Raw genomic sequence first — 25,470 nt, 5'->3', positions numbered from 1 at the left:
TTTACATAATGGCTGAATATCGGATATTGGTGGTTTTACACACAAATCCTAATATCATTTCAATATTCCTGTTTCAGGTGTCGGCGAGAACGCGTGTATGATATAAAGCCGCATATAAAAGCTGTGTGGCGATACTTCGCGAAACGCGAAATGGCAGCAACTTTAAAAGTACTAGGTATACTACAAATCCATCCTCGAATCCGGAACTAAAATTATGACTTCAAAAATAAGTTTATTCTCTACGATCTCGAACTACGATCGTTGTTTTCAAACGCAAATTACTTTACTCGTTTAATAAATCTGATATTGTAGCATCACTCATAAGATACCCTTTATGTCTTGGTAATATTAATTTGCAATGTTATTCACTTATCCCTTGTCAAAATATAATAATATAAGTAATTCTGTGGAAAGCCGGTTTCTAGAGTAAACTACACACTCTTGCGTAGCTAAATTTTCACTCGTAACATAGTTACTAATTAAAATTAAATTTTGCGCCTGCTTTGAAAAATAAAGAACGTAAATAATTGGTAATCTTCTTCGAGAACATTTATTCGAGCATGATAAAAAAAATGAAATAAAATCGAAATTGGATTCGAAACTTAAAATAACAATGTTACATATTGCGTGGGATTCTTTGTATCCGGAAAAGCATAATGATGTAATAAAGATGGCGGTTGCGTTTAATGAGCCGTGTTGTTGTATGTTGCATAACACCTATTTCCAATTGGCAAATTGTACTGGGGGAAATGAGATGTTTGAAGTGAAATGAAGTCACATATTGTATTTGTATTTAAGTACTTGTATCAGTAATAAGTACAACGTATGCTGGCAAATAATTCCGTATTATAACCCATGGCCATAATGACTTCCTTTGATGTAAACAAAATGGGTAATTTGTAGTTAATATTTGTATTTGGCTAAGTATTAACATCGCCTGGCAGAACTGGATATAGATGAAGAAATATAAATACAGCAGAGGCTATAATTTTGATAGTTTACCGACAGTATGGATGGGCAACAATTCAGGTGGTTCGTACATTTGTTTTTAGTCGTGTCATGGGCATTTAGCGTAAGTAAATGTTAATTTGTCACACCATAATTTATTAAACTGTAATTCGTATTTACATTATTCAATCACACATACACTATGCAGAAAATGTATTTTATGTTATTTTGATTATGGCACAAAAAGATATGCAGTGGGTGTCACAAGTGGCGCAGGTTGTGCTCACACTTCGATGTTTTGTTATTGTGGATTGTTCTGCCAATTGCTGTCAGTCATTTGTTTTTTGTTCTTGGACTTGAAAAATATCACTAATATTATGATTTATTTTTAAATATATGTATGTTATTTCCAATAAAATTCATGTATGTTATTTTACTTTCATTAGGGTGATACGCAAAGTGGTAAGAATCGTTTTTTGTATATTTGTATGATTGTATAGTACACAGTGAGTGTGCTTTAGAACTTGATATATAATAAATGTGAAATTATTTGATGTGAAATTTCCTGTTGTATCTAGTCAAAAAATATCATCTGTGGTAATAACTTGTTTATGAAATTGATTTACTTTAAACTAACAATTTTGTTTCGCTCTTATCCTTCCGCTTTGAGAACAAGTTTTAAAATATATCTTTAATTTAATATTCCTTTCAAAATGAAGAGTGTAGGAATTGGACACATTGGATGGATAACAAAAATGGTGGTCTTGTTAACCCTGCAATTGGTGAATTTGAATACCTTCCTGATCTTCGTAGTCTCTATGATTTCTGCGAAACCCCTAGCAGTATTGAGTGTCGTACAGTGCTTGTTTACACTATCGTACGAAACTGGACAGACCGTACACTGTGATTTACCCGATGGCTTGATATGCTTTCATGAAGACAATGTGTCCCCTTGTATGAACTACAAGATTCGATTGTGTTGCCCGTTGCCATTGGAAAATGGTAAGCAGGGTACACATTTTGCATTAATAGTTTGTAGTAGCATGGGATACCAGTTAAATTAATGACTTGCTTAATTCCATGTATTGTGGATTGTTTTATGATAAACTGATTCAATAGATTCATAGTATGAGGTACGATAGTATGACGTGACTTAGAACCGATTGTATTCAAAATATTAAGCCCTAGATAAATAATTGCAATTTTAATTTGTATTACGTGAATTTGTAACAGTACTGATTTTATTTTCATTTATACTAGACGAACTATGTGTTGGTGACAATTTATATAAAATGGTTTGGCAAGGCTCCCTGAAGTGGCACGACGCAGATACACAATGCAATGACTTCTTCGCTCCGAGAGGCTTTGTTGCCGGTTTAGCTAATTTAGAATCTAACAGTGTACGAAACTCGGTGAGAAATTTCATAAAGAATGTTCCGGGATTGTCCGACCCAAAAGGGAAAGGCTACTGGATTGGGTGTCACGACGAGGAAAATGAAGGCATATACGTATGGTTGAATGGAGAGAAGGTTAATGTGCCTGACAGTGCCTGGTATTCCTATCCAAACAACAAATATACCGGTAATTGCGATGCAAAAGATGGGGAGCAGGATTGTTGTCAACTGTGGTACGTTGATTCTAATTTCGATATTCTGCTTGCAATCTGTGTTTTATTCAAACATTTTCCATAAAGTGTTATTCAGCTAAACACTTCGTGACGTACGTGGCGTACTCTGTAATCTTACCAAGTCACTTTATTAGGGCAAAACGAAACGCGTAACTTATGAGTATTGGTTCGTTTATTACTTCATGCATTATATTTTTATACATAGGAAACGACCAAAAAAAGACCCTACCTTCAAAATGGATGATGTGTGCTGTACAGATAAAAAGGCTTTCATTTGTGAAGTTCGTAAGCTTATCATAACATGATTAACTATCAGATCAAAATAGATTCAACTGTTTTTTCCCTATTTAACAGGCAAGACGGAAACAATTTTGAGAGTTTTTTTGTTGTTGCTCAGAACAATATGATGTGATATTATAGTAGATCGTGTCTCCCCATTTCGTCTATCTGATTATAAAATTTACATTTTACCTCCAGCTGGATACTGCGCAAGTCCATAGAAGACGACGTCACACCACCATATGGTTTATAAAAAGTAACAATTATAGACGGCGATAAGTAATTATTTAAAATATCATTGATATGTAAATTAGCGCCACATTACATCATAATTAAAGTCATCATTCATCAAATGACGTATGACGCCCTGTGAATATTTATTTGTGTGCATGTGTGTATTTGCATATTTTTATTACCTTTTCGTTTATTTGTGTGCTTGAGAGAGAAGATATTCATGTTCCCGCTGTTTTACCTTATATACCATTCCCCGCTCTCTGCGAGATCCAGCGTTATACTTGAAATTGAACGTCAAACCAGGATAAACAAAGGTCATAGCGTCGTAGAAATCGCGTCAAACCAGGCGCCAGATTCGACAATGGATTCTGGGGGTATTTCCACGCTTAATAATGTGCTGTATAAATTTGATGATGGTGAATTTCGATGAAGTAAAGAAATCTAAATGTAACATTTCCCTGTCAAAAATCGACCTTTCGACTTTGAGGTACGGAAAAAAAAAACTGGTTCAAAATTAAATTTTTCGATTTTTGCTGCAGACGCTCGGTTCGTTTCGAACACGCAATAAGCGAGATCACGCAGTTGAACGGAAAATTACCTATTTAGAGCGGATTTGTATCGATCCTTATGAACAATCATATTATCGGTTGTTCTCAGTTTTCAGTTGTTTATCTTAGCGTTATTGTGCTGAGAGTTGATACGTCCACCACGTCAGTCTACAGCCATGGGTCCGAGCCAGGCGTCATTTTTGTTCCGGGTGTCATTGAAGTCACTGCTATCATTTCTAATGTCTTTTGTCTTAGCTGATAATTTCAAGTACAAATGTAAGCTTTTCCCCTAAGCCTAATACCACGTGTTTGGAAAGCAGAGAAGACTACTTTGATTTACACTATTGGGTGAATATCCGGCACCTTGATTCTAACTAGCACTTCACTGACACAACGGATGTGCATCACCAAATTCACTACCAAATTAACACAAATACACATTTTCCCCAAACAAATACAATATATACACCACCCTATAGTAGTACAACTACTATGGAGTACAGCAACAATGTTTTTTTTCATTTCAAAACAATTCCTACGGTTATCTATAATTACTACAATGAACTGTATATATCATACTGTTGTTACTTTTCTTGTACAGTGTCGGTTGTGGTGATATATATCATCGCCAAACGCTCCCCACCCCGTGACAATAAAGACTTACAAGATGAACACTTTACCAGAGATGTCTGTTATGAGACATGTATTTGAGACAAGCTCTTATCTTGTCTATACAGTTGAATATCCCCAACATGCACCTCTCATACATACTTCGCATTATGTATTGTTTCATAGATACATAGAGTTAGAGAGGTCTGTGACAATAAGATAACTATTATAATTCAATATACTCCCACTGTGAAGATATTAAGTTTTGGAGAATTAGAAAGTGAAGTCAGTACATACGACTTTTAAACAGAAATGCACTTGATATCATAAACTACTTGAAACAATCTGTAATTCTAATTACTTAAAAAAACATATTGTTCTAGTACTTGTCGAGGACTTTTTCTCTGGTAACATTAGATAATTCTGTAATTGTAAAAGAGACTTCACATGAAACTGGGTTTATTTTGTTAACCCATGGAAAAAGAATATCAGTACTAGTATTACAGTTTAATCAGTATTTAATAACATTGAAATATTAATAGATTTTCCAAACATGGAAATAATCGTATCATCCGCATACATATTCAACTGGTGACAGGAGTCAGATTAAGATCATTCATAAATAGATTGAACTCCTGGGGAAAGAAAGTGTACTCTTGATATTTACCCGCTATGATCTTTCTTTCAAATACGATGAGACCCGTATGATTGATTCATTAGAGCATGGATAACATTCAAGCTTTTGTAATAACATGATACAGTCAATGATCAAATAATTAAACACCTCGAGAAAAGAAAAGATCGAGAAAAACACACACCACACATTTGCCTGAATATATGGCTTTAATCAGAGCAGCCTGGCAAGAAAACGATTTTCGAAAACCTAACTGTGCATCATTAATAGAGTTGTTATTATTTAAGTATGCGCAGAACGAATCATGAACATATCTGTGCTAGCCAATTGTGTGCCAGAATTGGGTCAATGAATTTTAACATTCGATCTATCCCATGATTTGTAAATTGGTAGCTTTCACATGTCCGGATAAACACCTGAGGTAAATGCTGTGATTGAACAAAGTAGTTAAAGAAAAAGGGATTACATTTTCCGAAACCTCAGAAAAAGTAGTCTTAATTGTATCTAAACCCATGGCTCTGTGATTAAAATGATTGTGTAGCTGTCTCGTAATAAATTCTTCGGTTAATATAGATATTTTAAAAGATGCTGCTGAGATCAGTCTAGTAACTCATATAAGCCCGTTATATATCATGCATGTCTTCGGACAATGCACTTTATTTAGCTGGAATCCTTAGAAATAAGATATACAGGATGCATCAATGTCATTGAATATGGAACAGGCAAGAAATTGAAAGACTATATACTCTAATTGACTTGGACACATTATTAAAATCAGAATTTATTGAAGCGCTAAAATTTTAATTATCCAATAGTACAAAAACAGGCAAAGTGTGGCCCAGCTATCAACGAATGTTGGAAGTTGCCCGATAAATCATCAAAACTGATCACAAAGAGTTCTGGCAAATGTATCGTCCAAGCTATATCTGAGTGTTTACCTATATTTTCTGCTGCTGGGAATGCTAATTTACTTAAATCTGCATATATTTATCTCCTGAGAAGTACTTTAGATGCAGAATGTCCTGCAATGTACATGAAATGTTTACATAGATTTCATTAGTTGCACTAATCAGTAATGAGTTGGTCTTGGCTCTGATTGGCCATTGAGTGAACTCTAATGTGGTCCTTGAAGAGTAAAGTTGGTTTTAAATAACTAGAGGAATTGGCATGACTGAAGAGCTGTTGATAATGTCTCCTCCCATATCCTCGAACTACAACTTTGCCTTGAAGAACTTCAATAATACGGTGTATATATCAAGTGAACAAAAAAATGAGGCAACTGATTCACAAATGAAAAGGAACAGACAGGCTAAGTTAGTAAAACTTGCAAACAGGCTTGAAGAACGTTTCTCTGGATAGACAACTTTAAGAAATATTATCACGGATATAAATATAAATGTTCAAAATCCTTTCATTGTAAAAGATACAGTTAAATAAATGTGACGGAAAGAAGGAACCCCGTACAGATCAATTGCTGATACATATGCATCCTTCTCATTTAATCTATATCTGACGGATGCGATAAGGACAATACACATCAGCGCAGAAAAAGTTACAAATAAAGTCAATATATCAGATGTCAGATTTCCAACCAAATTTGTTAGACAAGTGATGATTTTCTCTCAAATGATATGAACAGAACTGCCATCTACCTGATTGCAAACCGCATACAACAGAAAAGCAAAATTATCATCGATGAGCCATTACAATTAATTTTATCAAACAATTCAACAACCTATATTGGAAAAAAACACATGCTTGTTACTAGTATTACTGTATCATGGAGCAAAGGACTGCAAGGATCGTTGTTTTCGTTCTGCCAAAATCAAAGGGAAATCAAATGTGTATTAAGATTTTGAGTGACTCTACATCTATAAGCTCGACAAAAGTATGTCCTCTAACAATTGACCAAGGGCAATTCTGTCTTGTCTGCATGTTCAAAGATCACTATAGACGAATCAAGGTACTATTGAAACCACTGGCCACAAGGCAATGCTATGCTTGTTTAAGGGGACTCAAGGTAGTGTCCATAGTGTCGCTAGTGTCATTATGCAAACATGAGAGGAAGCCGCAAATCATCCATCTCGATAGACTTATTCACAAGTAATGCAGTGAATATGGCATGACAACAGCATGGATCCCAATGAGTGGGACTGGAACGTATATGGCGACATACTTGACACAATTTCTGCGCAAGTTACACTGCTCGAGATAATCTGATGTAAGTGTTCAACAGAATGCGGTACAATGAAATGTAGCTGCAACAAAAGCTTGTGAAAATTGTCAATATAGCAACTGTGACAATATATCCGTCAGTTTCAGATATCGATGAAATAACAGACAAAGTAGCTGTGTAATTATGAAACATGACATCATCCATAATGACGTAATTTACCACATAATGACAGTCACCTTCACAAATTTCACCTTTACCAACATTAGGTTAAAGATAATGTTCAAATGTAGAGTGATGATAAATTGTAGAATTCAACAGATATGACTAAATTGTGTTCATTTTATACTGATGGTCTAATTTAGCATATGTAAGGTTTCATAATTTTGGTAACATTTTGATAATTTATCATACTTTTCTTTTCGGATGTTTTAATCGCCAACTGCAACTCCTGACGTGAATACGTGCTGGCTAAACCTCTCTATTGTTGTAATTGCACTTATTCTATACTAAATCTGTACATCTGTTTAGGAGTATGTATCTAGATTCCTACTAAATTTCACCACGTTAAAAATAAACAATATTCTGGCAATTTAATTTATGCATAGCATATACATCACATTGTTGAAATACAGCTATAGCTAAATCACGTTTATGAAAGAAATCGTTCAATTGTCTGTAACATGACTTGTCAGTCACCCAATCAATCTTTGAAATATCTAATATGACTATAAATATTTATTTTAATTTGAACAGCTGCGTTACTGGTCACTGACTCATTTGCAGAATTAAATCGCCACAGTCTGACAAAGTTCAACATAATTGGAGGATTAGACTCATAATAACCGTATATTATTCACTTATATTTCGTTTCGGAAATTCAAGTGAATCAAAGTGAATTCTGGTGAAAATTGATCGATTACACACTATTGTTGTAGCTGAACGTGTTCTTGTAATTACTAACTAAAATATTCATGTTTTAGAGAAGAAATAATCTAATAGTACGATTGACGTAGAACCGTGTCACTACGAGTCGACGACAAGCAGTAATTCTTCTTTTACAGCACTAGCATTTTCCTCAGCTGATTAGAATACACGTCTATTATTATTATCTCATGAACAAGCCAAGTTGTCGATTTCTTCAATGATTTTTTATTTTGTTTTCATTGGCGTTACGTGCATTTTTCCAACCAGTCTGAGTAAATAAATGCTGTACATTTCGTATGGTAAATAAATGCTGTACGTTTCGTATGGTGACATAGTATTACAAACTTGATATATATTGCCGTATAAAAAAAAGCATTCTGTTTTATTCATCTGTGATTTTCGTCTGTTTTGACGGGTATGACATAGAACGACCAGGCTACGTATACAGCCGTAGTTTCTGTTCAAGGAGAAATAACTTGGCTCGTTCATGTGATAATTTAGAATACTCCTTGAAAAGCATTTACCCCAACATAATAAAACTGTCTATGAACTGAAATAAAGTCGAAATTGGATTCGAAACTTAAAATAATAATATTACATATTGCGTGGAACCTGTTTTATGAGAAAACCCCTAATGATATGATAATAATGGCGGTTTCGTTTAATTCGGCGTTTTTGTTGTAAATTGCATAACACACACTTTCAATCACCAAATTTATACTATAGTTGTTTAAATTGAAATAAAACTCCTGATTGTATATTGTATCGAACTATTTGTATGAGTAATAACTACAAAGTGTGCTGGCAAATGAATCCGTTTTAATATACGCGGCCATGATGACTTCCTTTGATGTCAACAGAATGGGTAATTTGTAGTTAACATTGCCTGGCAGAACTCGATATCCATGAATAAATATAAATACAGCAACTTACTATAATTTTGATAGTTTACCGACAGTATGGATGGGCAACAATTCAGGTGGTTCGTACATTTGTTTTTAGTCTTATCATGGGCATTTAGCGTAAGTAAATTTGTCTGACAATAATTTTGCGATCTATAATTTATCTTTACATTGATACAATACCTATGCAGAATATATGTTTTATTATATAATATAGTGATCTGTAATTTGTATTTACAGTATTATATAATTGCATTTAAAATATACAGAAATTGCTTGTTATATAATTTTTATATATTACTATTTACTTCCTTTAGGTTAATACGCAAACAGATAAGACACGACTTACTGTGTTTATTTTAATTATAGTTATTTATTTATTGTATATTCGGCTATACGTAAGTTGAAAAATAATATTTCTGATATTAACCGACAATTCTATTTCTTTTTTATCTTTTCGCGCCATGTTTTAAAATAATACTTCATAAAGTAACATTGATTTCAAAATACAGAGTGTGGGAATTGGACGCAGTGGATGGATGACGAAAATGGTGGTCTTGTTGACCCTCAACTTGGTGAATTTGAATACCTCCCTGATCTTCGTAGCCTCTATGATTTCTGCGAAACCCCTAGCAGTATTGAGTGCCGTACAGTGCTTGAACCGTATACACTATCGTACGAAACTGGACAGACCGTACACTGCGATTTACCTGATGGATTGATATGCTTTCATGAAGACAATGTTTCCCCTTGTATGAACTACAAGATTCGATTGTGTTGCCCGTTGCCATTGAAAAACGGTAAGAATGGCGTCCGTTTTGTATTTTGTTTAACACTTTGTAGTAGCATGAAATACCGGGAAGTTTCAAACTAATTAATAACGACTTGCTTGATTTTATCTATTGTCGATTGTTTTATGATAACATGATTCATTAGATTCACAATTCAGAGTATACTTTAGCCACGAATCGACTGTAAAACTACGTTCAAAATGATAACCATTAGATTTAGTAGGACAGTTATAATTTGTTGCAAATATTTATGATTTTATTTATATTTATACTAGACGAACTATGTGTTGGTGATAATTTATATAAAATGGTTTGGCAAGGCTCCCTGACGTGGTACGATGCAGACATACAATGCAAGAACCTCTTCGCTCCAAAAGGCTTCGTTGCCGGTTTAGCTAATTTAGAATCTAATGAGGTACGAAACTCTGTGAGAAGGTTCATAAAGAATGTTCCAGGTTTCTCCGACCCAAAAGGGAAAGGCTACTGGATTGGGTGTCACGACGAGGAAAACGAAGGCATATTCGTATGGTTGAATGGAGAGAAGGTTAATGTGCCAGACAGTGCCTGGTATTCCTATCCAAACAACAAATATACCGGTAATTGCGATGCAAAAGATGGGGACCAGGATTGTTGTCAACTGTGGTACGTTGATTCCAATTAGTATATTATGCTTGCAAACTTCCTTTTTTTCAAACATTTTCTGAAAAGTCATTCTTCAGGTAATCTCTCCCGTCCTGCAATTACAAATAAATGGGTGAACTCTGTGAGCTTCTTCGTATTGATCCGTCAATTGTCATAATGTTTTTTATAGGGAAAGACCAAAAAACGATCCTTCCTTCAAAATGGATGATTCCTGCTGTACAGACAACAAGGCTTTCATCTGTGAAGTTCGTAAGTTCACTATAATATAATTGAATATCGAAAACGAAATGAACACTTAGAATCAATTATTTTCTCTATTGAAGAGTCAATACGGATAACTGTACTCTGGGTATTTTGGAGCGTTTTTAATTAGTGTTCTTTGATATTGTATGTGAAATATTATTTATTGTAAAATATAAACGTAAACGTGGCATTTTACATTATCCAGACTTTGTGTTGCATCACTGATGTATTAATATCGTTACCTGTTGCGTTTCGTCGGCCCAAAGATGCATAACATGTAATTACGTTAAGAAGCATGCAACATATTCAGTGATATGGGAGACAAAAGACAAAATACGTGGTACTACTACAGAGTACATTTATTACTATTACTCGAAATACTCTGATTATAAAATTTACATTTTATCTCCAGCTGGATATTGCGCACGTCCATAGAAGACGATGTCACACCGGTATATGTGGTTTATAAGACGTGACAATTATACACAATGATAAGTAATCATTTACAATATAAATGATATGTAAATTACCGACACATTCTCAATTAAATTCATCATTCACCAATCAATCAAATGAAGTATTTTTGTTTAATATCTACTGTTTAACACTTTGAACGCAAATCCCAATTAGTGTCACCAAAAAATAATTAATAATGAACATTGAATAGAGTTTGTAGCTAATTTGAAACCGTGTCAGTATCATTTAATATTAACAAAGACATTATAGATTATTTTGGCAGAAAATGCGGCATTTAAAGTATTGCTTGTTACCTCGGTTAGTCTCATTCCCAGGGAATATTTTTATCACTTATTTGAATACGTGTGTGCATTGGCATATGTGTATCATTTGTTCGATTTCATGTGTGTGTGGGGGTGTGAGATGGAATATCTATTTTGCTGCGATTATCCAAATTTGTTGGCTGTTTCTTTGCAATTCGTCGCGTCGATGTGAATCTTTCATCGGATCAATCGTGCCCTGAATTCTAATTATTTATCACGCGGCCATTGAGATATTACGTGCAGATAACAGGAACAGTTAATACACTCCCTAATGATAGCGTACATGTAAGTATCATGCTTTCTACAGTGTCTTGTTTTCATGGGCATCTTCCATTTCTGGGGGAAAAACTACGCTTGCTAAGAACATGACTGTTTCTTCGAAGGCTTGATCGTAAATAATAACTTATACACTTCATATACAAACACTACAAACACATTAAGCGCATATTAATCAAGCAAAACGGGATTCTAACTCGAGACTTCAGCAAATAATAAGCAAGTAAGCAGACACATATCGCATTGCACCGTACTCAACGTTACTTTTATACTTAACAATTTAATATAACATGAAAAAGAAATTAGATCGATACACACTGGTGCGAAGTAACCATATAAACGCATATATACAATGATGCTATCTTTCGATAATGGGCGATTAAACATTCAATCATAAACACAACAGGAAATGCTAGAATTGGTTTGTATTTATGACTTAGTTTGTGTTCAGTTATATTGGCATAGCAACATCGGGGAGAGTTAACAAATGAATCGAGAACTCGAGAACTGTTAATGTTCAAGTACACTGCAAAACACGCGACTCCACTTCACAAAATAAATTAGAATATTAATTGCCTGTAATCACATATGAAATGGCATATTCGGGTCAGGCGTTGTCCATAAAATCGTCGTACGTTGACTCACGAAGTCTTTCATATCCTGAAACATGCTACTGTTAGTACTGCTCCTGTGCATTTTCTCTTTCACATCTTTGCAAAAGGTAAGATGTCACAAAATACATTTATTCTCTTCGATTACTGCGAGTATATAACTTATAATATTAAGAAGTATTTTCGATTTGCTAATATATTGCATAACCGATAATGTCAATGCATAAACATATTCTTTTTTATTTCTATTACTTCAGACAAATGCGGCAGAAGAAGGTGTAGTACTTATTATTTGTTTTTATCATCTTTATTTGTTCAATATATATTATATAGTCATAATTGTTTTGCTATTTACAGCAACAGTGTGCAGTATCATTCATTATAATCGCAAAGTTGTTTAGTTTACAAGTGTTGCACCACGAGTAAATCAGACCCATTTAAAGCAAGGTTATTCTTAAATTCGAGTGCAAATTTTCTCTCATATTTTCATCACGATTGATTTATCAGCACTGGTCATTATCAGACCATCGATGTTCCTTTCACAAATAAAACACACGCTCATAGTGGCCACGCAGAAACAACAACCGTTGCAGTGTAACTTATCGCACGTTAACACTAGTTCACGGACGTTGTCCAGGTGCAACGTTCACCAGTCTTCGGATTTCGATCTGTTAGTGGCGTTTGGCTTTGAATTAAATGCTTGTTGATATTTGAACCGTAATAAATCAGTAGCATCGATGTTGAAGTGTTACAGTTGTCGCACTGCGCCGCGTTCGAGATGAACACCATGAGCCGTGAACAACGCTTTGACAACTCCAACACGAAAATCCTACACTACACAGTGACTGTGGCGCTTTATAATATCTGGTGCGTGTGTATCAGTGTTTCATATGTATTTGTTTTGACGATAGTTAACGCATTTTTTGTTCCACCAGCCTGTGATGTATGGACCGAATGGATGGACGACGAGAATGGCGGTCTGGTTGACTTTGAAGCAGTAGGTGAATTTGAATTGATAGAAGATCTTCGTCTAAATTATCAAATTTGTGACTCGCCCTCTGAGATGGAGTGTCGTGCCGCGGTAGAACCGTACACTCCGTGGGACCAGACATCACAAACTCTACAGTGTCATTTATCGTTTGGTTTGATATGTTTCCATGATGACAACCATTAATTTATGTCAGAACTACGAAGTACGCGTGTTTTGTCCATGTTCTGTCCAGAATGTGACATATAATGATTCTGCTGAAGGTACGTCTTCTAATTTGACGGCATGTAGAGAAACTTTTCAAAATTGTATTTCGTGTGTGTACATCAGTGGCAATGAAACTACGCTAGATTACGAAATCCGATGTTTGGATATGAATCGTAATAAGACCCCATTATATTGCGTATATTTTTAGCTACACAGTGAACTAATTTTAGTACAGAGATTCGATTAAAATGACGACTGTATGTTTCTGTACACATATTGGCAGGGTAGCTAGTATTCATTTTCATTGATAAAAATCGTCCAAGTGGTCTCGGCGTTTATCGGCTAGGGTGTAACTTACATAAATGCGTATCTTTATGTATATCTTCATGGATAGTGTGATAACCTATCACATCATGAAGCATGTTGTTGTACTGTAGATAAATGTACTGGGAAGTTGTATGCCGTTTGAAAATTGTCAAAATATTTTTATATTAAAGTGTTGATATTGTTAAACAATTAGGCAATAATTAAGTATTCACATTGAAATGAGAATTTAAGTTCATCACTAGTTAAAATCTTTACTCAACATACATATCTCGTTGCAGCTGCGGTTGTGAAATTTATTAATGGGAATTGCTATTGTGCTACTCTGAACTACTTTTGATATTCTTTTTTCAGACGAACTTTGTATTGGAGACGATTTGTTCAAGGTATTTCTCAGCCCAATCATGATGTGGAAATCAGCTGATGACTACTGTAGAGATCAGTATAGTATTGATGGGTTTGATTCGTCGCTGGCTGTTTTAGAGAAGCAAGAAGTACGCAATACACTGCGCACGTTTTTGATGTCATCGACAGTGTACAGTCATCCACCTAAACACGGTTATTGGATTGGTTGCAACGATCGGGACATAGAAGGTACCTTTACGTGGACCACCGGGGAAGCTATGAAAACGCAAGATATGGTATGGTCCCCAAACAATCCCAACAACAAGGTCAATCTCAGGTTCGCGGATGAAGATCATGACCAAGATTGCTGTCAACTCTGGTAAATATTTCTTAGTTATTACATTTTCATATAAGACATTGATTTGTATTATCTTGTGTCTAATACTCGGATGAAACTTTTTTTTTTTATTATTATTATATGATATTAAAACAGTACAAATACAAAAAACCATAACAACGTAAAAATTAAAATGAAAAAACAAAACAATTTAGAGTAACTCCATTGAATCAAATAGTGGGTCCCATGTACTTTTGAATCCATGTAGAGAGTCTTTCTGTATGGACTTGGAATACTCAATATTAAAGGTTAAAATCAAAGTATTTTTCCATGCCTGTATACTTGGCTGCACCTGTTTCCATTTACACCGCATAATATACAATTTCGTAAAAAGTATCAGAAAATTTAAAAGGCATGATGATTTCTGTTTGATTTAAAGGTATGCCCAAAATTATATCTTTCTGAGAAAATTTTATGTAAATATTGCCGTTTACCTCTAAATAATTTTCTACCTGTGTCTAAAGCTCAAGCGAAAGGGGGCATTCAAAAAACAAATGATGACATCTTTCTACAAACAGACCACAAAAAGAACATCTTTCATCCTCTACCAAATTTCTTAAATGCAAGTATCTGTTAGTTGGTGTAATTCTATGTAATAATCGAAATTGAACATTTCTCATTGATACATCGTCCGTAGTTTTATATTGCTGGGTTATACCAAAGTGGTTGATTTACAATATAATCTGCTTCTGTTTTGGTAATACAAATTTCTTCCTATACAGTAAATACATCTTTCCAAAATGGATTATCACTCAATACTGTATGTCTAATATAACGTATTTGTTCTTCCCCCATACGCTTGAGCAAGTGATGTTTAAATTTTAGTTGACTATTAAATAGTTGTTTCCATGTATAAAAGTCATCACTGAGTACTGATGATTTCATAGATTTCATAAATGATAATAAATGGGTCAATTTCAAGCCACCCTCTTTGTATTCTAAGCACATTCTTTTTCTATTAATTTTATCATAATTAGAGTTCCAAATAAAATTGTAAATTATTTTTTCCAGGTCTTTGATGATATTAGCCGGCATGTTTGGAAGAACTGTCAACAAATGAACCAGTTTTGAAATTGCTAATGTTTTTACCACTGTAACTTTTCCTATGAGTGTCAAGTGCCTCTTTTCCCATGACTTAAACAACCTTTTAATATCATTGATAGCGGGAATATGATTAAGGTCACACAGTAGATTTAGATTCACATCAAATGTGACCCCCAGTACTTGAAATGGATTGTTCGTCCAATTTAAACCTATGTCTGTTAAAAACTTATCGAGGCAATTTCGTTTACTCCCTATCCAAATAACAATGTTTTTTTCATAATTAGGGCGAAGTCCTGAACAGATAGAGAACTTATCTAAGGTATTGAGCACTTCCCTCCGGGACCATTCAGTTCCATCTAAAAATAAAAAGGCATCATCTGCATATTGCCCAAGCAAATATTCATTTTTTAACAGGGTAATCCCTTTTACTTTTTCGTTATTTCTAAGGTAGATTGCTAAAGTTTCAATGACAAGAATACATAGGTATGGTGACAATGGGTCACCTTGTCTGACTCCCCTATGAACTTTTGTTAGAGTATCAAGATAATTTTTATATTTACATTCATATTGAAGTATATTATGTTAATATCACGTTGAAATGTTGAACATACATCACTTATACATACAGTCTGTTGTTAATGTTGATTGATTGATTGATTACTAGTGGTAAGTAAATTCGGTGAGCAATATTTTGTAAGTCAGCAGAAATTTGACTGATTCGAATGATCGATCGATCGATTGATTGATTGATTGATTTTCTGTGCATTAAATTCAAAAGCACAAACTGTACAAAATAATAAGAATTCGAACGCATCGAATCAAAGCAGTTATCATTATCGTTACATTCATCGGCACCGATATCGCAGTATTCAGATGACTAATTCAGAAAGTTTGTTTTCTTCAAGGGAATATCCGAGAACCGACCCAGTATTCAAAATTGACGATGAGTGTTGCACAAAAAAGAAAGGATTCATTTGCGAAATCCGTAAGTTTGTTGTCTGTTTTGAATCGCGTATACTTATATGCGGTCACCACGCAATGTGCAATGGACACGTTGCTCAACTCGTTTCGCGTAATACGTTGTTTCTGATACGAATATTGGTGGGGTCCTTTTTACTGTGAGTAAAATTGGCAAAATGGTTTTAGTTTTGCCAAAAACATCGTAATAATGAATTATGAATTTCACACAGACTTACCAAATGTCCAATGCTCGTGTTCACACAGAAACTTAACAAACTTATCAATATTACTGCAAATCGTTATATAATTAGTATCTAGGTTGTGAACAGTTGTCACTTATGATATTATTTATTTATAATCATGCTATAATATTTGCTCCAAGTCAGCGGTTATTTAATTGCCAATCAATTTCTCCGCTTGATTGAAAGTACAGCCTGTGATAATAAGATCTGTCTAATCATTTATGAGAAAGTGCACATGTATGGTTGACGCATAAATATATTACCATGGTAGCCAAGCTAAATAAATGTGTCAGTTTCCAAGAATTCCCAAATCATTCTCGCATGGACCAGACTTTCCAATCTTCGCTGTATTTCGCATTTAATTGAGGTATTATGTAAATAATGACTGGACAAATGGTTTACAGATATATTTTATTCACACTTGCTGTTTATAACCTCTAAATATAATTTCAACTCTTCATTTTTTAGGAGGAAAATGTGCCAACTGATCCAGTGTTATGTGTATAAGTTATACCTTATACTGCTCTGCTGTCTGGAATATAACGTCGGCCTCTATAATTGGCCTCATTATCTATAATAGAAGTAGATAAATTATTTGAAATATATTTGCATTTAATGAGTTTATTATGCGTGTCACTGAAGTTTGTTTGTAGACCTACTATTTGAAATGCGTTTCCATGTGGAAACGACGACTACATTGCTATGATTTGCATCAATTGAATCAACTGGGCTACTGAAATGTCCGAGTGATAAAACGAGTCGCTTACCTACCAGCCGTAGTTTCGCTGCTCCAGTGTCACTTATGAACATCGTCCCTAGCCGAGCAGTACGAATCAGTAAATGTCAAAACGTTAAACATACGCTTAGTGAAGAAAGTAAACAAGAAATATAGAATGGGAAAAATATGTTTAGTGAACTGTGGAGTCTTGAAAAACTTCAGATTCAATGGTGAAATGGAGTCCGTAAATGCGACTTTAGACGAAAACGCACTTTTGCTGATATCTGATGAACCAATCCTAAACATTCAGATTTACTATAATTACAAACAATATATATTGTCAAATCACCAAACAGGGCATTAGAATGTGCATTATGCACTTTATCACACGGAACTGCCATGATTAATAGGAGGACAAAAACCAAATCACGGCACCGTGGAATGTAGAGTCGTACTCCTAGTTTCTGAGAAAGTTGGTTATAAATTGCGCGTCAGTGCTATTCACAAACCGAAGATAAGTGAATAAAACATTCCATGACGTCACGAGTACCAAACAGCTCTATGAAGTGATATTTTATGAGCAAACTTCTGTAAATTGTGAACCACGCGTTTGAATTGAATGATAATTTAAGTTAATTACGCATGGCATCTAGGCGCGTTAGGTTTTGGGAATCGGCAGAAATTGTATCCCTTTCAGTGATATGTTATTATAGTTGTACCAACCGAGTATTTTTAGTTATCAAGTTCGAAATCTTCGTATTACGGCGATTAAAACGGCACTGTTGCACGATTTGGTCTCATATAATATAGTTTGACGTCACAAAGTTCGGAACATTTTGTCACTGTGACTGTACGCATGAAGGTTGTATGACAACTCTAGGTTTATATACAGCCTGATAACTACGGATTGTGTTGAAATAAGTGTATTTTCGTTTCGTTTTGTTGAAGTCGGTTGATATTAAAACAATTTCATTGTTTACGTACTGTGAAAATAGCAAGTTATAAATATACAATCCCAGGATGACGTAGGCAAACATGTTAATGTGTTGTCTGAACTATTTAATATTGTCACTAATTATTATCACGCGTTAAAAATGCGAACACAGCTTGTTTTTATATTCATTTGTTTACACAACATTTCATGGTCATGTTTATACAACATTTCATGGACATATGTTGTGTAATTGGCGTGGTCTAACTCGGGATCAGGAACGTCACTTAAACTTTACAGTCAAATAAGATGCACACAACGAAATACGTTTCAACTCTCGTCTTAGTCGGTCAGTCGAGCACTCTATAAGACACAGCGCCCTGGGGAAAAGTCCCCAAGACTATCGCAAGGCTGACCCAAGACTCGCCCAAGACTGCGTCAAGACTCTCCAGGACTGCGTCTGTCCTGGTGTACTCGCCTAGACCAACTAAAAACAACTTTATTCACTTTCAAAACCTTAACCAATTACAAAGAAGTATTAAGACTCTAAGGCGTGGCCTTCAATCATACAGCCAATCACACTAAGTACTGAACACGTCATATCTTTTGATTAATCGTTCACTACATTAATAACTACGAATACCAACTGTCAGAAATTGCAGTCCGAATAGCGACGGTTATCTCGTAATTTGTTCCAAATCACTGAGTCGAGTTCCGTCCAGGACCTCAAATGGGCCTAAACGATGACAGACATAACACAGCCATTCGCTCGTAATCAACTAATTAAGTCGATCAACAGACACGTGCAAACAATTTCATCATAGTAACTGCACCATATCTAGAGCGCTATGTTATAACTTTGTATTCATTTCACCGAAACATTTCATTATTCGTAAATGTATATCTAATCAGAATAATGCCGTACGGATAGAGATATTTTCACAAACACAATAAGGAGGTAAATATGGTCCCGGACAGTTTGATACGAAAGTTTCTATATATGCTGCATGCACCCTACACTAAAATGAAGTTTTATTAATCTCTTATTTCACTATCCATCCATGTTACGTATTACCTCTAAATATGACATTACGTTACTGTTTCACTGCTGGAATAAGAAATAAGAAATGTTTCCATTACATGCGGAAGTCGAATACGTCGGTTTGATATAATCACGAATATTGTAACAATACATTTTAATTTACGGCATTTAATTTATTATAATATTGCGTCATATTTATTAGAAATTTATTTGAAATGTTGTCATCGTAAGGTCAAGTGAAATGTACGTTGCCACACACTTTAATAATCTGTTAATGAATCACGTTATTCTATATGATTGATGTCCCAAGTTATAATTTTGTTATCCAACATTGTATCGCATATGATTGATCCGCGCGTGTTAAAAAAAGTGTTCCAGGAACCAACGTTATATAAAATGATTAGATAGAGTGCGTTTTTGTAATGAAATGTACGTTACAAATAAAAACTGCCTACCGCATGTACTGGGAGAGAATACGAGGACCAATCTACGCTAATAGAAATATCTGTGTTGATTATTGGCAAAATATATGCAGATGAAAAAAATTTTACCTTGACGGAGACTAAATTGGTGCAAAAATAGAAAAAAATAACTTCAATCTTACTATGGTCTTCCTTGTGGTTAAAACAATATGTAACATGTTCCAAATCACTAATGTGCTATTACTTGGTGATTTGTATGCCGTGTTTGTGTGAGATCAGTAATTACCACACAATCTAGTAGATCATATAAAACCATTATATGCCGTGCATGACTTCGGACGATGCTCTTGGTTTAGCTTAAATACACGTTAATCACGATAACTTCAGCAACATAATATTATATAAGATCATCGATTGTGACTTTTTTCCGACTGAATTAACTTGCTTTACCCACAACTAATTTTTGCAATCTTTGATTATGCATAACTCAATATAGTAAATTGTATTCGGAGCATTTTAAACTCACTCGTACATAATGTATATGTGCTCATTATTTACACTTGTTCTGCCTCTAGTAATTATTATATTCTGTGCATGAATATATCACTTCGACAGTGAGCTAGTATTAATTAATTTATGGTAGGGTATCTCTCTATAGGCGTGTCCAGCGAGTTGAACAGAACAAACAGAACACGTTTAAGAAAAACATTGCGATAGACGCGCTTGTTAAGAGATTTAGTTCAATGGCAAGATTCAGAATAATAATAAAGGAGTGAATTTCTGAATGGGCGTGGTTATTACTTTCAGGTCATACGTGTACGGACTGTCATCTCACATACAATGCCACGGCGTAAAAGAACGTGATATCTATCCATACATAATAGTAACGTCTGGTCCCACACAGTGGCACAACATTGTTGATGTCACGATCATTAGATATTATTTATGAAAATTGTTATCACTATTCACAGACAAAAAGTACATGGGTAACATATATTTTTCAGGGATGTTTTATTTTTCAGGGATTTTTTTTCCGACCATACAAGGAATTATACAATACTGAATATGAAACGGTTTTGAGCTTATGTTTTACACATACTTGGTTTTTAAACGATAATAAAAAGTACTTCTATGTCGACTCAATTAACCTAGCATTTGTAAAACGTGTCAATGAATTTTCCACACACACTACCATTAATTGATTGATAAACAAATTGGACTCTTCCAATCTGTAAAGATGTACATACTAAATAACGAAGTCGATCTGCGTACGTATCAGCGATGTCCTGGGAACTTCAGAAGAAATGCCTATTAAATTCAATGGCTATGTTAACCGCATATTAGCTGTACCAACATGCTGGTATTAATAACATTTACATTGAATAATTCAACATACAAAATCAAGACTATTTGAAGTACATAGATAATTTCACTATGTAATAATTACACTTTTCAAAATTTGGTCTTCAAAGTAAATTGACTCGTGTACTTGAAAGCCAAGAGTTTATTATTACTTTGCCGCGAAAAGAAAAAAATATCCTAGGTACCTTCTATAAAGAATTCGGTATATCATACCATGCCAAATGTAATTAGTTTTCAGTGTTTTTTTTATGAATTTTGAGTTTGTCAAAGTTATAATCACTCATTTCCTATACCAGTATAATTATTAAAGCAAACTTAATAAGTTCAACATATGTCTCGACACGCAATTCGTGTTTATTGTACACATTTTTTAATCATATGATAATAATCATATATTACAAATTACTTACTCAATGAGGGGAATGCACGTTGATAAAATGGATACACGTTGTTATGTATGTCATATCACGTCCCCAAAAAATGACGATTAGGATACCACTGATGTTTGAATGGCTATGCTGGTTAATCGTATTACAACAGGTAAGTATACTTAAATCAAGCGAAATTTTCCTTTGAATTCCATATACAAACTTCGTTGTATTGAAAGATTATCTCCAAGGGAAGATAACTAATGATTTATTTTTTTCGACTTTATAAATTTGCTAACTATATTTACTATTATAATTTTTGTTTTGAAAAACAATTGCAATTGCAACTAAGTGTCAAAGCTAATTTAAAAAAAAATATGTTTGATCTTCAAAAAAAGTAATTTGTTATTTTTCATATAGTATCAATTTATTACACATTAATACATCCAAGGTTTATACTGCATGAACTGAATAATCAAATATCCGATGGCATTGTCAAAATTCACTCGTAAAACTACTCGTGAATAACTATATTGCTATATAAAGGGCAATCAATAGTTTCTGCAAGTGAACATTCACAGCCAAGAAGATGAAAAACCCCGCGGCAGAGATATTACAATACTGCAAATCAGTCCAAGCATTTTTGTTTGCATTTCCACTTTCTCCAGAACCTGTTTCTATTTCCTCCACACCCCGAGTAGATAAAAGGTTCACACGTTCCCGTTGATTGGTCGAAATACCATCGTAGTAGCATTGCTCTACAGTGACCTGAATGTGACAAACCTGTACATCGATTCTTATCTGTGAAATACAAAATAATTATATCATACGTAGAACATACACGTTACATCTTATACTTGTACAGTTTTGATGCGCCGTATTACAGTACGGCATGAAATATAAATTCTGAGGATATACTTCAAGAACAATATTATGTAGATGGATATGTGGCTGTGCACTTCCGTATTATATGTCGGATACTTCTCATTAATCAAAGGGAAACTGTAAATATATATATATATGCATACCATGCTGACACTTGTTCATATGCTGTACATATATATTTTGTCGGTTTTTGCAGGCGGTTACACGCATTGAGCATTCGTTTCGATAAGTATTACCGTCAGAGCCACACACTGGTATATACCCTTTATAACACACGAATGGACAGACGCATCTACCCCATTTGCACTGCGCATAAATTCCGCATCTCATCGACGCACATGGATCGGGATTTTGTCCTGAAAATGAATTAAATTAGTTAATCTAAGGCAATCAGTCACTAAATTTAAGTCTAGCCACACTGCCTGAAATACTATAAAAAATTATCGGGGATTTATTTCCAAAAGCATGCAGTGGCTAAGCGCTATGCTTCAGAAAAATGTCTATCCGCTCCAGATTATTTATTTTTATAGATGAAACTATCATATCCCATTGTCTTACTTGTGTATCTAGAAAGTTTGTTTATTTATTTAGTTCCTGGCCACCTCGTTTTGTTTCAGTTACTATAGATACCAAATCATGATGCAAATGCTATAGCCTGCCTGACATACAGCTTATATGCAAACTTAAATTTACCGGCACAATCCAGTACGCTACCATCATCATTGGTAACTTTTGCCATTACATTCCGCACAGTAATCAACTTCACATCGTGCGTATGGATATCGCTCGCACTGAGTGACTTCGCAGGGGTTTGTCGGACATTGTACAGACATAGTACCATCTGGGCAAATGAACGTGTCCTGGGGAATGGCATCTGTCGCGTATGTCGCTGAAATATGTAAAAGAACAAAGTTTGGTTTATATATGATTTAACGAGAACACGCACATGGAAGTACTGTAATTTTGGGCGTGCGTATAATATGCAATATGCCGAATACTTCTGATTATTCAAAACGCATCTACCCCTTTTGCACTGTGCATAAAATCCACATCTTATTGTCGCACATGGATCATCATTTTGTTCTGAAAATGAATTAATAGGTGAACATAAGAAATCGGTCATGAATATCGGGTATATATTTCTACAAACATACTAATATGGCTGAGCGTTATATTTGAGAAAAAATATCATATCAAATATATTATCATCTGAAACTAGTTGTATGTTTGTTTGTTTGTTTATTTATTTTCTGACTAGCTTAATTTGTATCTGGATAGTATATATATAATGAATTATAATTTAGCTGTTAAAGCCTGTCAGCGTATAATAGTTATTACCAGAGCAGTCCAATACGCTACCATCATCGTCGATGAATGTTGTCTTACATCCCCCACAATAATCAACCTCGCATCGTGCGTATGGATATCGCTCGCACTGAATGACTTCACAGGGGTTCGTTAGACATTGTACAGAGTTGGTACCGTCGGGGCGGGTGAATGTGTCCTGGAAATGAACATTTTTTGAGCACTGTATAAGTATGAAAGTAATTAAACAATATACAAATACACGGGTCAGAGGGAGAGGGTAATTGAAATGTTAAATGTCGTTTTTTATGACACAGATCTAATTTCCAATTCCATTAACATCGGTTTGCAATAACATGTAGTATACAAAAATGTGCGATAACAATGTATATTATCACAATGTTTTTTTTTGGGTAACAGACGTTTAAGAAAGATATTCTGAAATCTAATCTATGCTCGATAATATGACATACTCACCACAGCCCTGCATACAATAAAACTACATGCTGCCCCAATCGATATTCTCAATAAAACTGGTAGCGTCCGCATCTTGATTACCTAAAATTATCCATATAAATCTATATGTGTATCAATAGAATAGTTGACGTTAAAATGACAATAAATTCCGACACTCTGCCTTACTGTACAAACGCGAATGTAAAGCAACGGCGTTGGGCAGTATAAGCGCATCATACGATATACCTGTTGTAATAACTAAAGTAAACAAGGCCTGTTATTAAAGGTAAATTCGAGTATGTCAGTTATAGTTATGTCACCTCCTAATCAAACACATATGGGCTTGAGATGTTATTCCATTTCTATACTCCAAAGATTAACATTTTGTTTAGTAGATTTTATAATTACGCGGGCACTTAGTAACATATGATTTGAGATACAGTACAGATGAAGAGTTGTTATAATGATGATGTCAAATTATTTCCTCGTGATGGTAATAATTTTATAAATGTTCCCTGTATCAGTAGCATTTACTGTTTCATAATTACCTAATTTATTCATATCATGAAATGAATCAGTGAAAATTACATTAAACAGTAAATCAATTAGACTTGCGTATAGTCTCTTGCTTATTTTCTGGTGTTTTGTTCAATAAAATAAAATATTAAGAGAGAGTGTTACTGCGAAATAACCCTTGCAAGGGACACACATCTCGTGTTTATACCGCTGTAACCTGGCTTTCGCCATGTGTACACTCACATGATAAATTATTTTATAGAAAACACCAAAATAAATTACAAGAGAATGTTATCAAGTGTAAACTTCATCGGTATATCATCATAGATTTAGTGAAATACCATGACATTGGAAGTAATTCTAGTTTTGCCGCCCTCTCTGGCAATTCTGTCTTTGGTCTGTGTTAAATAGGGATTTCATGATGGTGCAGGTTTGTAATAAAACCATGTATAATTTTACGTGTATTTATTAGTTTGTTTATTTTTTATCTGCAATCAAATATACTATATCATTTGACTATGACAATTGTTTGTGAAAAGCCATTGTGTCAACACAGGTGGCGCTATTCAGCACAGACCTGTGTCTTATGACGCATAACTAGCCTCTGAAGGCTAAATATCAATCATCCACCATTTTAGTCAGCGTTTCTTCCGCGGAACTATATACAAGTATTTTTTTCTTGTTTTGAACACATTCTCTCCTTATTTTTAGCAAGATTGAATCTTTAATGAATTG

The 25,470-nt window shown here is 34.4% G+C and overlaps 3 protein-coding genes and 1 long non-coding RNA gene across 4 annotated transcripts; all 4 read left to right on the top strand.

Annotated features, from left to right (window-relative positions):
- The first annotated feature begins 1,661 nt into the window (after nt 1–1,661).
- LOC146739438 (uncharacterized) lies at nt 1,662–3,210 on the top strand. Its single transcript, XM_085502787.1, has 4 exons — nt 1,662–1,950; nt 2,209–2,575; nt 2,781–2,860; nt 3,053–3,210. The coding sequence occupies exons 1-4, from the start codon at nt 1,662–1,664 to the stop codon at nt 3,073–3,075; spliced, it is 759 nt and encodes a 252-aa protein (XP_085358913.1). The 3' UTR covers nt 3,076–3,210.
- A 5,721-nt stretch (nt 3,211–8,931) lies between these two features.
- LOC102801684 (salivary C-type lectin 2-like) lies at nt 8,932–11,130 on the top strand. The gene is made up of 6 exons (XM_085502360.1): nt 8,932–9,001; nt 9,199–9,215; nt 9,395–9,456; nt 9,948–10,314; nt 10,484–10,563; nt 10,970–11,130. Exons 1-6 carry the CDS (start codon nt 8,939–8,941, stop codon nt 10,990–10,992), a joined length of 612 nt encoding a protein of 203 aa, XP_085358486.1. The 5' UTR covers nt 8,932–8,938; the 3' UTR covers nt 10,993–11,130.
- A 2,028-nt stretch (nt 11,131–13,158) lies between these two features.
- LOC146739437 (lectin BRA-3-like) lies at nt 13,159–14,470 on the top strand. Its single transcript, XM_085502786.1, has 2 exons — nt 13,159–13,474; nt 14,097–14,470. Exons 1-2 carry the CDS (start codon nt 13,381–13,383, stop codon nt 14,468–14,470), a joined length of 468 nt encoding a protein of 155 aa, XP_085358912.1. The 5' UTR covers nt 13,159–13,380.
- Nucleotides 14,471–16,432: 1,962 nt separating this feature from the next.
- Nucleotides 16,433–17,335, top strand: LOC146739436 (uncharacterized). The gene is made up of 2 exons (XR_014930098.1): nt 16,433–16,513; nt 17,199–17,335. It is a non-coding gene; the product is annotated as an uncharacterized LOC146739436 (long non-coding RNA).
- Nucleotides 17,336–25,470: the final 8,135 nt, after the last annotated feature.

This window comes from Saccoglossus kowalevskii, chromosome 8 (genome assembly GCF_978046115.1).
Source record: "Saccoglossus kowalevskii chromosome 8, keSacKowa6.1, whole genome shotgun sequence".
Taxonomy (NCBI): Eukaryota; Metazoa; Hemichordata; class Enteropneusta; family Harrimaniidae; genus Saccoglossus; species Saccoglossus kowalevskii.
The sequence above is the reverse complement of the archived record's forward strand: the minus strand, read 5'-3'. Positions and strand labels throughout refer to the sequence as shown.